The 14,944-nt window shown below is 44.9% G+C and overlaps 1 protein-coding gene and 1 pseudogene across 2 annotated transcripts in view; one reads left to right on the top strand and one right to left on the bottom strand.

Annotated features, from left to right (window-relative positions):
- The window catches only part of LOC133381650 (alpha-2-macroglobulin-like), a 93,876-nt gene that overhangs the window by 12,501 nt on the left and 66,431 nt on the right, over nt 1-14,944 (bottom strand). For both annotated transcript variants that reach the window (XM_061620994.1, XM_061620995.1), the window contains exons 28-32: nt 10,606-10,771; nt 10,220-10,452; nt 8,541-8,759; nt 2,462-2,589; nt 638-728 (exon numbers count right to left, since the gene is read on the bottom strand). In XM_061620994.1, the coding sequence (XP_061476978.1) occupies nt 638-728; nt 2,462-2,589; nt 8,541-8,759; nt 10,220-10,452; nt 10,606-10,771 (837 nt within the window). The remainder of the gene's footprint in view (nt 1-637; nt 729-2,461; nt 2,590-8,540; nt 8,760-10,219; nt 10,453-10,605; nt 10,772-14,944) is intronic.
- LOC133382519 (5S ribosomal RNA) lies at nt 1,665-1,783 on the top strand (annotated as a pseudogene).

Here is a 14,944-nt window from a genome sequence, read left to right as displayed (position 1 = left end):
GGAATGAACAAGAAGGCCCGGCGTGCTGAAATTAACACCTGAGAGGGTCTGTAGGGAAGGTACTGGTCTTTCGGATCTTTGGGGCCTAACTCATTTAGGGACTTAAACATGAATGTCAAGCCACCATCCCTGAAGTCTCCAGGGGTGTGAGCCTCCCAGAGATGTCAGATTGGCTGCTTTTGGAGACAGAATGACTAGACTAGGTGGGCATTATGGTAGTGGTCCAGCAAAGTCAGTTCTTATAAAAATGTAAGAAACACCTGCCGGATGAGGCCAGTGCCCCATGAAAACCAGCATTCCTTTCCTACAGCAGCCAACCAGGTGCCCCAATGGGAAGCCCACAAACAGGGCCTGGGCGCAAAAACATTCTTGCTTCTGGCTTTTCCTCACGCCTCCCATGGCCAAAGGAGTGGGTTCTCATTCATTCATTCATTCATTCATTCATTCATTCATTCATTCATTCATTCATTATACTTGTATACTGCCCCATAGCCGAAGCTCTCTGGGCTGTTTACAGTAACTAAAAACAAATACAATTTAAAATACTTCTTTTAAAAAACAATTTAAAACACAATTTAAAAATTTAAAACAATATAAAATTTGGGGTGAGAACATGACACACAAACAAGTCAGTTACCTTTTTAACGGATGATTTCACTGGGATGAATCCTGAGAGCATCTTAATGCTGACGATGGCCATGTTGGAGGCTGGGCGCTTGCCGATGTAGCTGGGAGATGAAAGAGCAAAAGGATGGAATTTCTCACACTGGGACTCTTAAGCCAGCCAGTGCTTGCCATCCCGGACTGGCCACCCCGTAACCATCCAATTTGGCTTCTAATACATATTCCCAAATTCAACTTAAGACAAAATGTTCATCCACTTGGTGCTTTGGCCAAGTCACTTTCTGCCAGGGAAACTTACTTAATGGGCTTATTGGTTGGATAAAAAAGGAACATTATTTTGCTTTGTGTTGATTTTATGTCAGCTGCCTTCTGAATTTTTATAGGAAGGCAGGGCAGAAACTCAGTGTTTATTATTATGGTTAGGGATGGGTGAAAATATCAATTTTCATCTCCCAATTTCGCATTTTCCAATCTTCAGTTCTGCCAATTTTCACATCAGTTAAAAAAAAAAGAAACTCATGAAGATTCACCAGCATTTTAGTGTGAATTTGTCTTTCACATTTTTATCAACTATTTCCCCTAATGTACACAGTTTTGCAAAGCAATTTCCCCTACTATAATGTACTTTTGTGTGTTATTTTCAGTAATATATGAGAGCCAGTGTGGTGTAGTGGTTAAGGTGTTGGACTACAACCTGGGAGACCAGGGTTCGAATCCCCACATAGCCACGAAGCTCCCTGGGTGACCTTGGGCCAGTCACTGCCTCTCAGCCTCATGAAAACCCTATTCACAGGGTCGCCATAAGTCGGAATTGACTTGAAGGCAGTACATTTACATATTTTATGTGTATCACATTTCAAGCTATATTATACCTTCACCCTCCATTATTTATACATATATTTAATTGTTTGATTTAAAAGGTAACATTATTCTGCATCGTCTGCTCTCTGGTATACTACCTCTACACATGGAGGTTCCACTCCTCTGCCAGCTAAGGAGCTGCCTTGCATTCACATTTTATGCATTTATATGCACACTTTGCCTACAGTTATGCTACCCTAAACACGCTCAACCTCATCTGATCTTGGAAGCTAAGCAGGGTCAGGCCTGGTTACTACTTGGATGGGAGACTGCCTGGGAATACTGGGTGCTGTAGTCTTAGAGAAAGGCAATGGTAAACCACCTCTGAATACCTCTTACCATGAAAACCCTATGAATATATATTTAAAAAAAGATTCATAGGGTCACCATAAGTCATAATCGACTTGAAGGCATACAACAACAACAAAATGCACACTATTGTATCAATTTTTGTACACATTCGTGGCTGGAGAACTACACTGTAAAATCCAAAGAAGCCGATTTTTGAAGGATAGCCATGTTTCGATACTCGCATTGTTTCAAAAAGTGTGAATCAGAGAAAGTTTGCCTTTAAATGCAAACTGGATTAAATTTCTCCCCTATCCCTAATTATGGTTAATAAGAATACTGCCATGTTGTTTCCCTACAAAGAATAGTGCGGGAAAGAAAACTGTATGCATTGTATCAGTTATATTTCTGTCATGTTATGCCTCCACTGAGCTCATCGTGTCTTCCAACGAGCCTATACCAATCCATTTATTTCTTATCAACAAATATTTATAAACCACCCTTCATTTCCTTGGAAATCAGGATGATATACAATGAGTGTGACTACACTGGTCACACCAGAATACAGTACAATAACAACTTGATTACCAAAGACTATCGAGCCAAACAACAGCCTAACCAAGAGCCTGCAGGCCTGGATGTGCAGTGGCTCCATTTTCCTACTCGGAGAGGCCTGTGAAGAGATTACCTGACATTGATAGCAACGTCAAATGTTCTTTGGGCTTTGGGTCCGGTGCAAGCCTCGGGAACCGTGTGCACTTCCAGGGCAAAAGGCGCGTCCTCTTGGTGCAGAGGCTCATTGTATTTCAAGGTGGTCTGGAAGGGAAATATCACCCCAGTATGTGAGTTTTCTCTCTCTCTCTCTGGTGGTATCATTCACAACCCAGCAGCAGCTTGGACACAGACTTGGAGGGAGAGGGGCAACTGGAAACATCCTTATATAACCCAACCACAGGCACTGCCTATATCTCCAGTGGAAACAGCCTTACACCAAGTCAAGCTATTGGTCCACCTAGCTCAACCTTATCTGCATGGACTGGCAGAGATTCTCCATGTTTTGAGACTGGGATATTCACAGCCCTACCTGGAGATGCTGGGAATTGAATCTAGACCCTGTTGCATGAAGAAAAAAACACTGGTCCCATCCAGACTGTGTTTTTATTGTGGGGTATGTGCAGCAACATGTCATAGATGCATTCATCTAGGCTGGCATGCAGCTTCCTTCCACTTCCAAGCAAATGCCTTTGGGAGGAGCACAAGCAGGATGCGGTTTGCAGCCGTGCACTACAGCCTCTGAAACAGACAGCTGCATCAGCCGAATGGAGGGGAGGGCAGCATAAGGTGCCTCATCTGGGCTGACAGATTTGGTGGGGAAGAGCATGAAAGGGGCAGCAAACTGCCCCTTCTCCAGCTTAGGTGGTGGGGATGGGGGCTACCATCTGGATCTCCTGCCTTGGGCCCCCAAACCTATTGGGCCCCCTGTGGGCAAATGCTTGACTGAAGGAGAATCTTATACTCTTTCCTCCCCCACAGCCGAAACTTCATAGAGGGATGCATGAAGAATGAAGCTCATCTCCCCCTGGCAGACCCTGCTGGCACCTTCCTTTCACCAGCTGCCACGGGTGGACACAACAGCCCTTAAATTCAGTTCTCCACACTTTGGCAGCAATTTATGACTGTTTTTAAAACCTCATGAAAATTCTTCAGTGTCTGAATGTGAACTTCTCCTAATAAACATTTTTTTGTACATCCCCACTTTAACTTCTCACATTGCATAGACCATGTTGCTGCCACCCCCAATTCCACCTCCCCTTTTTTCCAAATACAAGTGAGTTGTATTATGCTGCCATACCCTTAAAAAAAAAGACTTTAAAAATAATAATTTATTGTTAACAATAATTATTGTTATTTTTTACAGCTCGAAACCCCAAAAGCGGCGGACTCCTCCACAGAATCATTGTGGGTGGTGATACCGTGCCCCAGGAGGGATTTAATACTGGGAACGATCTATCGTCCCCCTGATCAAAATGCTCAGGGAGACCTGGAGATGAGATATGAAATTGAGGAAGCATCCAAACTAGGAAATGTGGTAGTAATGGGTGACTTCAACTACCCGGACATAGACTGGCCGCATATGTGTTCCAGTCATGACAAAGAAGCAAAGTTTCTAGATATTCTAAATGACTATTCCCTAGACCAGTTGGTCATGGAACCGACCAGAGGGACGGCAACCCTGGACTTCATCCTCAGTGGGGACCGGGACCTGGTGCGAGATGTAAGTGTTGTTGAACCGATTGGGAGCAGTGACCACAGTGCTATTAAATTAAACATACATGTAACTGGCCAATTGCCACGAAAATCCAACACGGTCACATTTGACTTCAAAAGAGGAAACTTCACAAAAATGAGGGGATTGGTAAAAAGAAAGCTGAAAAACAAAGTCCAGAGGGTCACATCACTCGAAAATGCTTGGAAGTTGTTTAAAAACACTATATTAGAAGCTCAACTGGAGTGCATACCGCAGATCAGAAAAGGTACCGCCAGGGCCAAGAAGATGCCAGCATGGTTAACGAGCAAAGTCAAGGAAGCTCTTAGAGCCAAAAAGTCTTCCTTCAGAAAATGGAAGTCTTGTCCGAATGAAGAAAATAAAAAAGAACACAAACTCTGGCAAAAGAAATGCAAGAAGACAATAAGGGATGCTAAAAAAGAATTTGAGGAGCACATTGCTAAGAACATAAAAACCAACAACAAAAAATTCTATAAATACATTCAAAGCAGGAGACCATCTAGGGAGACAATTGGACCCTTGGATGATAAGGGAGTCAAAGGTGTACTAAAGAACGATAAGGAGATTGCAGAGAAGCTAAATGAATTCTTTGCATCTGTCTTCACAGTGGAAGATATAGGGCAGATCCCTGAACCTGAACTAACATCTGCAGGAAGAAGTTCTGGGGTACTGAGACAAATAGTGGTAACGAGAGAGGAAGTTCTAGGCTTAATAGACAATATAAAAACTGACAAATCACCAGGCCCGGATGGCATCCACCCGAGAGTTCTCAAAGAACTCAAATGTCAAATTGCTGATCTGCTAACTAAAATATGTAACTTGTCCCTCGGGTCCTCCTCCATGCCCAAAGACTGGAAACTGGCAAATGTAACTGCAATCTTCTAAAAGGGATCCAGAGGGGATCCTGGAAATTACAGTCCAGTTAGCTTAACTTCTGTCCCTGGAAAACTGGTAGAAAGTATGATTAAAGCTAGATTAACTAAGCACATAGAAGAACAAGCCTTGCTGAAGCAGAGCCAGCATGGCTTCTGCAAGGGAAAGTCCTGTCTCAGTAACCTATTAGAATTCTTTGAGAGTGTCAACAAGCATATAGATAGAGGTGATCCAGTGGACATAGTGTACTTAGACTTTCAAAAACCATTTGACAAGGTACCTCACCAAAGACTTCTGAGGAAGCTTAGCAGTCATGGAATAAGAGGAGAGGTCCTCTTGTGGATAAGAAATTGGTTAAGAAGCAGAAAGCAGAGAGTAGGAATAAACGGACAGTTCTCCCAACGGAGGGCTGTAGAAAGTGGAGTCCCTCAAGGATCGGTATTGGGACGTGTACTTTTCAACTTGTTCATTAATGACCTAGAATTAGGAGTGAGCAGTGAAGTGGCCAAGTTTGATAGAAGTGTATAAAATTATGCATGACATTGAGAAAGTGGATAGAGAAAAGTTTTTCTCCCTCTCTCATAATACTAGAACTTGTGGACATCCAAGGAAGCTGAATGTTGGAAGATTCAGGACAGACAAAAGGAAGTACTTCTTTACTCAGTGCATAGTTAAACTATGGAATTTGCTCCCGCAAGATGCAGTAATGGCCACCAGCTTGGATGGCTTTAAAAGAAGATTAGACAAATTCATGGAGGACAGGGCTATCAATGGCTACTAGCTGTGATGGCTGTGCTCTGCCACCCTAGTCAGAGGCAGCATGCTTCTGAAAACCAGTTGCCGGAAGCCTCAGGAGGGGAGAGTGTTCTTGCACTCGGGTCCTGCTTGCGGGCTTCCCCCAGGCACCTGGTTGGCCATTGTGAGAACAGGATGCTGGACTAGATGGGCCACTGGCCTGATCCAGCAGGCTCTTCCTATGAAATAATAATAATAATAATAATAATAATAATAATTTCTGAATGGGCCAGAATCTCCCACTAGTTTTCCTCCAAACGTGGGATGGAATTTGGGACCTCTCAAATCACAGCAAGGGCGGGAGTGGAGTCCCTCAAGGATCGGTATTGGGACCTGTACTTTTCAACTTGTTCATTTATGACCTAGAATTAGGAGTGAGCAGTGAAGTGGCCAAGTTTGCTGACGACACTAAATTGTTCAGGGTTGTTAAAACAAAAAGGGATTGTGAAGAGCTCCAAAAAGATCTCTCCAAACTGAGTGAATGGGCGGAAAAATGGCAAATGCAATTCAATATAAACAAGTGTAAAATTATGCATATTGGAGCAAAAAATCTTAATTTCACATATACGCTCCTGGGGTCTGAACTGGCGGTGACCGACCAGGAGAGAGACCTCGGGGTTGTGGTGGACAGCACGATGAAAATGTCAACCCAGTGTGCGGCAGCTGTGAAAAAGGCAAATTCCATGCTAGCAATAATTAGGAAAGGTATTGAAAATAAAACAGCCGATATCATAATGCCGTTGTATAAATCTATGGTGCGGCCGCATTTGGAATACTGTGTACAGTTCTGGTCGCCTCATCTCAGAAAGGATATTCTAGAGTTGGAAAAGGTTCAGAAGAGGGCAACCAGAATGATCAAGGGGATGGAGCGACTCCCTTACGAGGAAAGGTTGCAGCATTTGGGGCTTTTTAGTTTAGAGAAAAGGCGGGTCAGAGGAGACATGATAGAAGTGTATAAAATTATGCATGGCATTGAGAAAGTGGATAGAGAAAAGTTCTTCTCCCTCTCTCATAATACTAGAACTCGTGGACATTCCAAAAAGCTGAATGTTGGAAGATTCAGGACAGACAAAAGGAAGTACTTCTTTACTCAGCGCATAGTTAAACTATGGAATTTGCTCCCACAAGATGCAGTAATGGCCACCAGCTTGGATGGCTTTAAAAGAAGATTAGACAAATTCATGGAGGACAGGGCTATCAATGGCTACTAGCCATGATGGCTGTGCTCTGCCACCCTAGTCAGAGGCAGCATGCTTCTGAAAACCAGTGGCCGGAAGCCTCAGGAGGGGAGAGTGTTCTTGCACTCGGGTCCTGCTTGCGGGCTTCCCCCAGGCACCTGGTTGGCCACTGTGAGAACAGGATGCTGGACTAGATGGGCCACTGGCCTGATCCAGCAGGCTCTTCTTATGTTCTTATGTTCTTATGTTCTCTGAAGACTAATCACAACGAATAAATAAAAATAAAAAAGGGATCTCTTCTCACATGTGTCCATCTATTGAGATTTATTGCTAATATTTTTCACTGTACACTTTTGATGTTTAGGCTATGACTGACGTGTTCATACAAAGCTGGATTACAGAAGGGAAAAACGAACCATAGGAATGCCAGGAAGCGCGTGTTGTGGGAGTGGCACCACACTGCAAGGGTTTTCCCATTTTATTTATTGGTGCTGTGGTGCCATGCCACTACACTTAATTTTTTAAGCTATTTGTACATTCAGGCTGCGAGTTACTGTGCAGAACCTTTAACCATTTACATACACACAGAGAGAGGAACGCCAGTTTCATCAACAAAGAAGCGAACTTAATTGGGCACATTGCCAGGGCTTCCCACCAGGACTCTAGTGCAGCAAAAGCCAGGACCAAACATTTTTTTTTTAAAAAAATGGGAACGTTTGATGTATGAAAAGCTGGCCCCTGTACCTATTGCTTGTTGTTATGTGCCTTCGAGTCAATTACGACTTATGGCGACCCTATGAATCAGTGAACTCCAAGAGCATCTGTCATAAACCACCCTGTTCAGACCTTGTAAGGTCTGTGGCTTCCTTGATGGAATCAATCCATCTCTTGTTTGGCCTTCTCATTATGTGTCCAAAGTATGATAACCTCATTTCCATCATTTTAGCTTCTAGTGATAGTTCTGGTTTAATTTGTTATTTGCCTTTTTCGCAGTCCATGGTATCCACAAAGCTCTCCTCCAACACCACATTTCAAATAATTTGATTTTTCTCTTATCCACTATTTTCACTGTCCAACTTTCACATCCATACATAGAGATCGGGAATATCATGGTCTGAATGATCCTGACTTTAGTGTTCATTGATACATCTTTGCATTTGAGGACCTTTTCTAGTTCTCTCACAGCTGCCCTCCCCACTCCTAGCCTTCTTCTGATTTCTTGACTATTGTCTCCATTTTGGTTAAGGACTGTGCCGAGGTATTGATAATCCTTGACAAGTTCAATGTACTCATTGTCAGCTTTAAAGTTACATGAATCCTCTGTTGTCATTACTCTAGTCTTCTTGACACATTGCTAATGAAGCAGTGTGGCCACCACAAAACCGTGATGGGCTCAAGTTGCACTGCATGCGGGAACATAATCAAAAAGCACGCATTGCCATGAATGCAGAATGAAAAAGGATGTCTGGAGGGGGGACCGCTCTCACCTGCCCCTTTCCTCCCTCCCCCACTCCTCTCCCTGCCTTGCGCTCCTCCCTCTGTTTGCCCCCCCCACAGTAGGAACTGAGAGCAGCTACACATCTGGCAACAAAGCTCACCTTTTCCCTCCCAGGTGCCCATCCCGGGACACTCACCTGGATGTAGACACAGCCATCTCCTGTCGCCGCAGGGTCGTAGTCCCCTGGCACCTTGGGCAGAGCCTGGCACTGAAGCAGCAGCCGGTTGGCCCTGTTGACCTGGAACTTTCTCACAGAGTTCCCTCCGGAGCTCAGGGTCACTTCCGTGCCTGCGCTATTCTTGGAGTAGGTAGTGGCCCCGTACAGGGTGAGGGCCTGCAGGGCCACCACAGTGTCCTGCAAGAGAGACCAAGGGTAAGGGGAGGTGGCCATGTGGCCTGCTTCACGAGAGGGCATTCCTCCAGTTGTAGGGCTGGCTCGTCCAAGGATAAAGAATCTAAGAAGGGAGAGCGAGACAGGCCTTGGCATTGCCTATCAAGAGTTGTCCACCTGGACAATAGATGGAATCCTCCCTGCTATAGTGAGAGAAATTGTATTTCTGTTTAACCAATAGGACGGGATCCAATGCACTTGTTTTGTAAGCTCAAGGATCGACTCTTGTGCAGTGAACCCTCTCCCCCTCTCCTCCCCCTGTGCACACCACACACCCTCCCCAAATTTACTCTGGAGGGTTGGTGGGCCCCCCAAAACAGATTTAAAGTGGCACCTGAGAGGGATGAGGGGGTAGTTCCATTGTACAATCATAAATACTTGCGCTGACAGAATGAGCTTACTTAGTGCTCTATTGGATGCAACCCATAGTAATTATTTTGAAATGTGCATTTATCTCTTGAAATCATTCTGAAAATCTGTGTCCCTCCCCCACTTTGGTTTTCAACAATGCATTTTTTTTCTTTTTATGATTAATAAGTTAGCTGCCTTGAGGGAAGAGAGTGTCTCCTAGGGATGTGGATACCACATCATATAACCAAAATTTGCTCTTATGCTCTGGTAGCAAGCCTGAAAGTAATATCGGACAGTAATATCTGTTATCTTTTCGGCACCTACTGAAGACCTTTCTCTTTCAACAAGCCTTTTAAGTAGAGACCTTATCCCAGTCTGCGTCTGTGTTGGAATTGCTTTTTAAGATGTTTTTAAACCTTTTTTAAAAATGATTTTAAAGATGTTTTGTTTTAATATGTTTTTAATGGTTGTTTCATTTTAATATATTTCAAAGTCTCTTCTTATGATGTTTTAAAGTGTTTTTAGTGCTTTTGCTTGCCACCCCAGGCTCCTACTGGGAGAAAGGGGAGAATATAAATCTAATTAATTAATTTTTTTTTTTAAAAGTGAAAACGTTTTAGTCAAAATTGCTTACAAATATGTGTTTATTGGGAGAAATTTGCACCAAGATGCTGGAGAAAATTCTCAAATTGCTGTAGAGATGTGGAGAATTCAATATTTGGAAAAATGAGAAATTGAGAGAAGAAAAATCGGCCCATCTTTCCATCCCTAATGAGTATGTGGGGGGGTGGGCGTGGGAGATATCAATGCTCATCACAAGTTTGTGGTGAGAATTTATAGAGTCTGCAAGGTTTGTATACTAAGCCAAGGAATTTAAACCTTAGTGACACTCCCTCTGGCCCCTGACCTTTCAGATTCCCATGCCCCATCATTTCTCCATCTGTAGGTTTTGGACTTCACACCTACCCCAACAGGAGCCCTCAGTTCTAAAACTAACAGGACACTCTGGCTGTGTCCCGCCTCTCCCAGCATGCTCTGTTTCTGGGTACCAGGAAAGAAGAAAAGGACTTTACCTGAGTGGAAGCGAATCCCCCTGTGGGGTTCTGTTGCTTGCTGAGCCACTTGACGATGCGGGTGGCCATCGCCAGATCTTTCTGAGATGGTGCCGGCCGTTTGCTCAAGTAAGCCAGGAGGACATAGGCCGCCATCTCCACCTCTGCCGAAGGAGCGCGGCGGCGCCAAGGTGTCAGCCGGTCAGTGTCTTCCTCTGGCTTTCCGGGCTGCTGCCAGTGTAGAGAATCATCCTCTTCAGAGACGGAGAGAGTTGTGAGTGTTTGGCTCATACAATCCAGGCGCCACAAAAGGGGGTTGGACTAGATGGCCTTAAAGGTCCCAACTCTATTATTCTATGAACAAGGAACCAGACAGAGGGGACAAGGAGGAAGAGCTCATTTCTCACCTTCTTTCACAGCCACCTCTTCAAGCAAGTGCAGCATCTCTTGCCTCTTCTCCTCCTTCCCGGCCAGGGCAAAGGCGTAAGCCATCACGGCCCGGGTGTAAACGTGGAGGTCTTTCTTCTGAGACGCCGTCTCTAGACAGAACAGAGTGTTGCGCACCACGGAGTGCTGGGGAGAGAAGGAAGGAAGGAGAGGCTTATCCCAAGCCCCTGAGTCCATTTCCAAAGTCTTGGCAAGAGGACACAGGAGGTGGCTAGAATGGCAAGAGTCAGACCCATTGGCTGCAGGATGCAGGGCAGAGCCAAGAGGCAACATATCCTTCCTCAATGGTTGGGCAGGCAGGATGACAGAGAAAGGAAAGGGGGTTGGACTTGATAACCTTATAGGCCCCTTCCAACTCTACTATTCTATGATTCTATGAAAGAGTGGGAAAGTGGCGGTGTGGAATTTATCCCTGGGAGAAGAAAAATGGAAATGGCCTGCCTTCAAGTCAATCCTGTTTTACCGCAACCCTACGAAGAGGGTTTTCATGGTAAGTGGTATTCAGAGGGGATTTACCATTTCCGTCCTCTGAGGTTGAGAGGCAGTGACTGGCCCAAGGTCACCCAGTCAGCTTCATGGCTGTGTGGGGATTCGAACCCTTGTCTCCCAGGTTGGAGTCTTAGGATAGGTAAAACTGACTGAGGGGGAGGAGGACGGGGAGGGGAAAGGAGGAGGGGGAAGGAGGGGATTGGAAGGAGAGGGGGGAGGGGAAGGGAGCGGTGAAAGAAGGGGGAGGGAAGGGGCAAGACGGAGGGGAGGGCACATTTGATCATTTGCATGCTTTTTGACTTCAGTGGGATTTACTCCCATGCAATCATGGCTAGGATAGGTAAAACTGACCATGAGGGAGGAGGAGAGGGAGGGGAGAGTAGAGGAAGGGGGAGGGGAGCAGAAGGAGGAGGGGGGTAGGAGGGGATAGGAAGGGGAGGGGGTAGGAGGGGGTAGGAAGGGGAGGGGGTAGGAAGGGGAGGGGAGGATTGAAGGAAGGGGGTGGGAAGGGGCAAAAGGGAGGTGATGGGAGGTAGGAGGAGGGGAGGGCAGGTTTGATCATTTGTATGCTTCTTGAGTTTACTCCCACGCAATCATGCTTGAAATTGAAATGGACTGCCTTCAAGTCGATCCCGACTTATGCGCGATCCTATGAATAGGGTTTTCATAGTAAATTATATTCAGAGTTGGTTTACCATTGCCTTCCTCTGTGGCTGAGAGGCAGAGACTGGCACAAGGTCACCCAGTGAGCTTCATGGCCATGTGGAGATTTGAACCCTGGAAAGGGCATTTTTTTCTAGGTCTGTGTGGATCGGCAAGAGGGGCAACCATTTTGGATTTTGGGGTGGTGGATGTTCATGGACACAAGTTTCTTGGCATGGCTGGAAACAGGACTTGAGTGCAACAGGGACACTCTCCCTGTTTGTGATCCCCAGCAACTAGTATTCAGAGGCATATGGAAAATGGAAATGGACTGCCTTCAAGTCGATCCTGACTTATGGTGACCCTATGAATACGGCTTTCATGGTAAATGGTATTCAGCGGGGGTTTACCATTGCGGTCCTCTGAGGCTGGGAGGCAGTGACTGGCCCAAGGTCACCCAGTGAGCTTCATGGCTGTGTGGGGATTCGAACCCTGGTCTCCCAGGTGCTAGTCCAGCACTTTAACCACTACACCACACTGGCTCTCTGAGAGGCACATACTGCCTTCAACAGTGGAGGGAGAAGACAGCCATTGTGGCTATTTATAGCTTTATCCTCCATAAATTTGTCTAATTCTCTTTTAAAAGCATCCAAGTTGGTGGCCATCACTGTCTCTTGTGGGAGGGAATTCCACAGTTTAAACTGTGTGCTGTGTGAAGAAGTACTTCCTTTTGTCTGTCCTGAATCTCCCAACATTCAGCTTCATTGGATGTCCCTGAATTCTGATGTTATGAGAGAAAAAACCTTTTCTCTATCCACTTTCTCCCCGCCAGGCATAATTTTATACACTTCTATCATGTCTCCTCTGACCCGCCTTTTCTCTAAACTGAAAAGCCCCAAATGCTGCAACCTTTCCTCGTAAGGGAGTCGCTCCATCCCCTTGATCATTCTGGTTGCCCTTTTCTGAACCTTTTCCAACTCTTCAATATCCTTTTTGAGGTGAGGTGAACAGAACTGTACAGAGTGCACAAATGTGGCCGCACTGTACATTTATACAGCAACATTATGACATAGACAGTGTTATTTTCAGTACCTTTCCCAATGATGCCTAGCATGGATGCTGGGTTGATACTTTAATTGAGCCCTTCAGCACGATCACGTTGTCTTTTTTGGTCAGTAGAACTGCCACTTCAGACCACATTACCGGTCATCCCAACAACAGTAACACTCCAAGGAAAGGCTGAAAAGGGCCCAGATACTCATTTTTATAATCAACATTTCTGCATTCCTCCTCAATTTCTGGAGTTCCACCACATATCTCTGAAAGCGACATGCCTATCCCCACTGTTCCCAGGAACAACCTTAACTAAATCACCAACATTCTCCATCTACTTGGAGGGCTCCGGAAGAAATTAAGCACCATGTAATTAACAACACAGAACACATGTAGGCCACTTGCTACTTCCACGGTAAACTATGGAATTCGCCCCCACAGGAGGCAGTGATGGCCACCAACTCTATTCGAACCATGTCCTTCCTGGCTCATAAAAACATCTAGAGTTGAACTGGCAAATTGGCTATGTGTGATAGTTAACTCATCACTCCAACAAGGCCATTTACCCGAATATCTGAAACAAGCAATTATAACACCTTTACTTAAAAAACCATCACTTAATGCCACTCTCTGTGATCGCTTCCGCCCTGTATCCAATCTGCCGTTCCTAAGCAAAGTCATCGAACGAGTTGTGGCGGCACAGCTACAAAGTTTCATAGACACCAATGCCCATGATGACACCTTTCAATCAGGCTTTAGACCAAATCATGGGACAGAAACAGCCTTAGTGGCGCTAGTCAATGATTTACGGCTTGAACTAGATAAAGGCAATGTGACCTTACTAGTCCTATTGGATTTATCGGCCGCATTCGATACTATTGACCACGACATCCTTTTGAATCGCCTTTCCGAGATGGGGCTACGAGGCACTGTAATACAATGGCTCTGCTCCTTCCTTGAAGGTAGATTCCAGAGAGTTGCTCTTGGGGATTTTCTTTCAGAGCCCTGGCCATTGCGATACGGTGTCCCACAGGGCTCTGTTCTCTCCCCAATGTTGTTCAATATATATGTAAAACCTTTAGGTCGCATTATTCGTAAATTTGGGATTTCTTACCATCAATATGCAGATGATATGCAACTCTGTTGCTCATTTCCACCAGACGCCAAAGGGGCTGTTCACCCTCTGAACCAATGCTTGGCAGCAGTGCAGAATTGGATGAACAGTAACAAATGAAAACTTAATCCAGATAAAACAGAGGTTCTTCTAATCGGACGAGACTCTCCTCAGGAAAATAAAAATCTTCCCACATTAGACGGGATCTTACTTCCCCTGAAGACGCAAGTCCGTAGTTTAGGCATTATTTTAGACTCAGCCCTGACCCTGGAACCTCAGGTTGCAGCAGTCTCACGAAGTGCTTTTGCACAATTAAAATTAGTTAGCCAACTCCGTCCTTTCTTGGGATTATCCGATTTACGGAAGGTAACGCAAGCCCTTGTAACATCACGACTGGATTATTGTAATTCCCTCTATGTCGGTCTTCCGGTTAGAACCCTCCGGCCGCTTAAGCTGGTGCAAAGAGCAGCGGCACGGATGCTAACAGGAGCTGGCCCTCGAGTGCACACTACACCACTCTTATATCATCTGCACTGGCTTCCTATTATGTTTCGTAATCAATTTAAGCTGTTGGTCCTAACTTTTAAAGCTTTACATAACTTGGCGCCACTTTACTTATCTAATCGCCTCCGTGAATACACATCCCATCGTCCACTGAGATCCATTGTTGAATGTACTTTGACTATTCCTTCAGCTTTTACCATCTGTCAATTGGGCACTAGGAATAGAGCTTTTTCAGTGGTGGCCCCTAGTATGTGGAATACCCTTCCACTGGAGATACGGCTTTCTAATTCCCTGTTAGATTTTCATCGACATGTTAAAACCTTTTTATTTCACCAAGCTTTTAATATGTAAACGGTACTGTTTCATTTAATGTTAATTTTTAATTGATTTTTAATGGATATGTTAACTGATTTTATGAGTTTATTTATATTGTATGAGACTATACTGTTGTTCGCCGCTTTGAATTCAGTGAACGAAAGCGGGTTATAAATCGGCAA

The sequence above is a fragment of the Rhineura floridana genome, chromosome 3 (genome assembly GCF_030035675.1).
Source record: "Rhineura floridana isolate rRhiFlo1 chromosome 3, rRhiFlo1.hap2, whole genome shotgun sequence".
NCBI lineage: Eukaryota > Metazoa > Chordata > Lepidosauria > Squamata > Rhineuridae > Rhineura > Rhineura floridana.
Note: the sequence above shows the minus strand (reverse complement) of the source record. Positions and strands in the feature narration are given on the sequence as shown.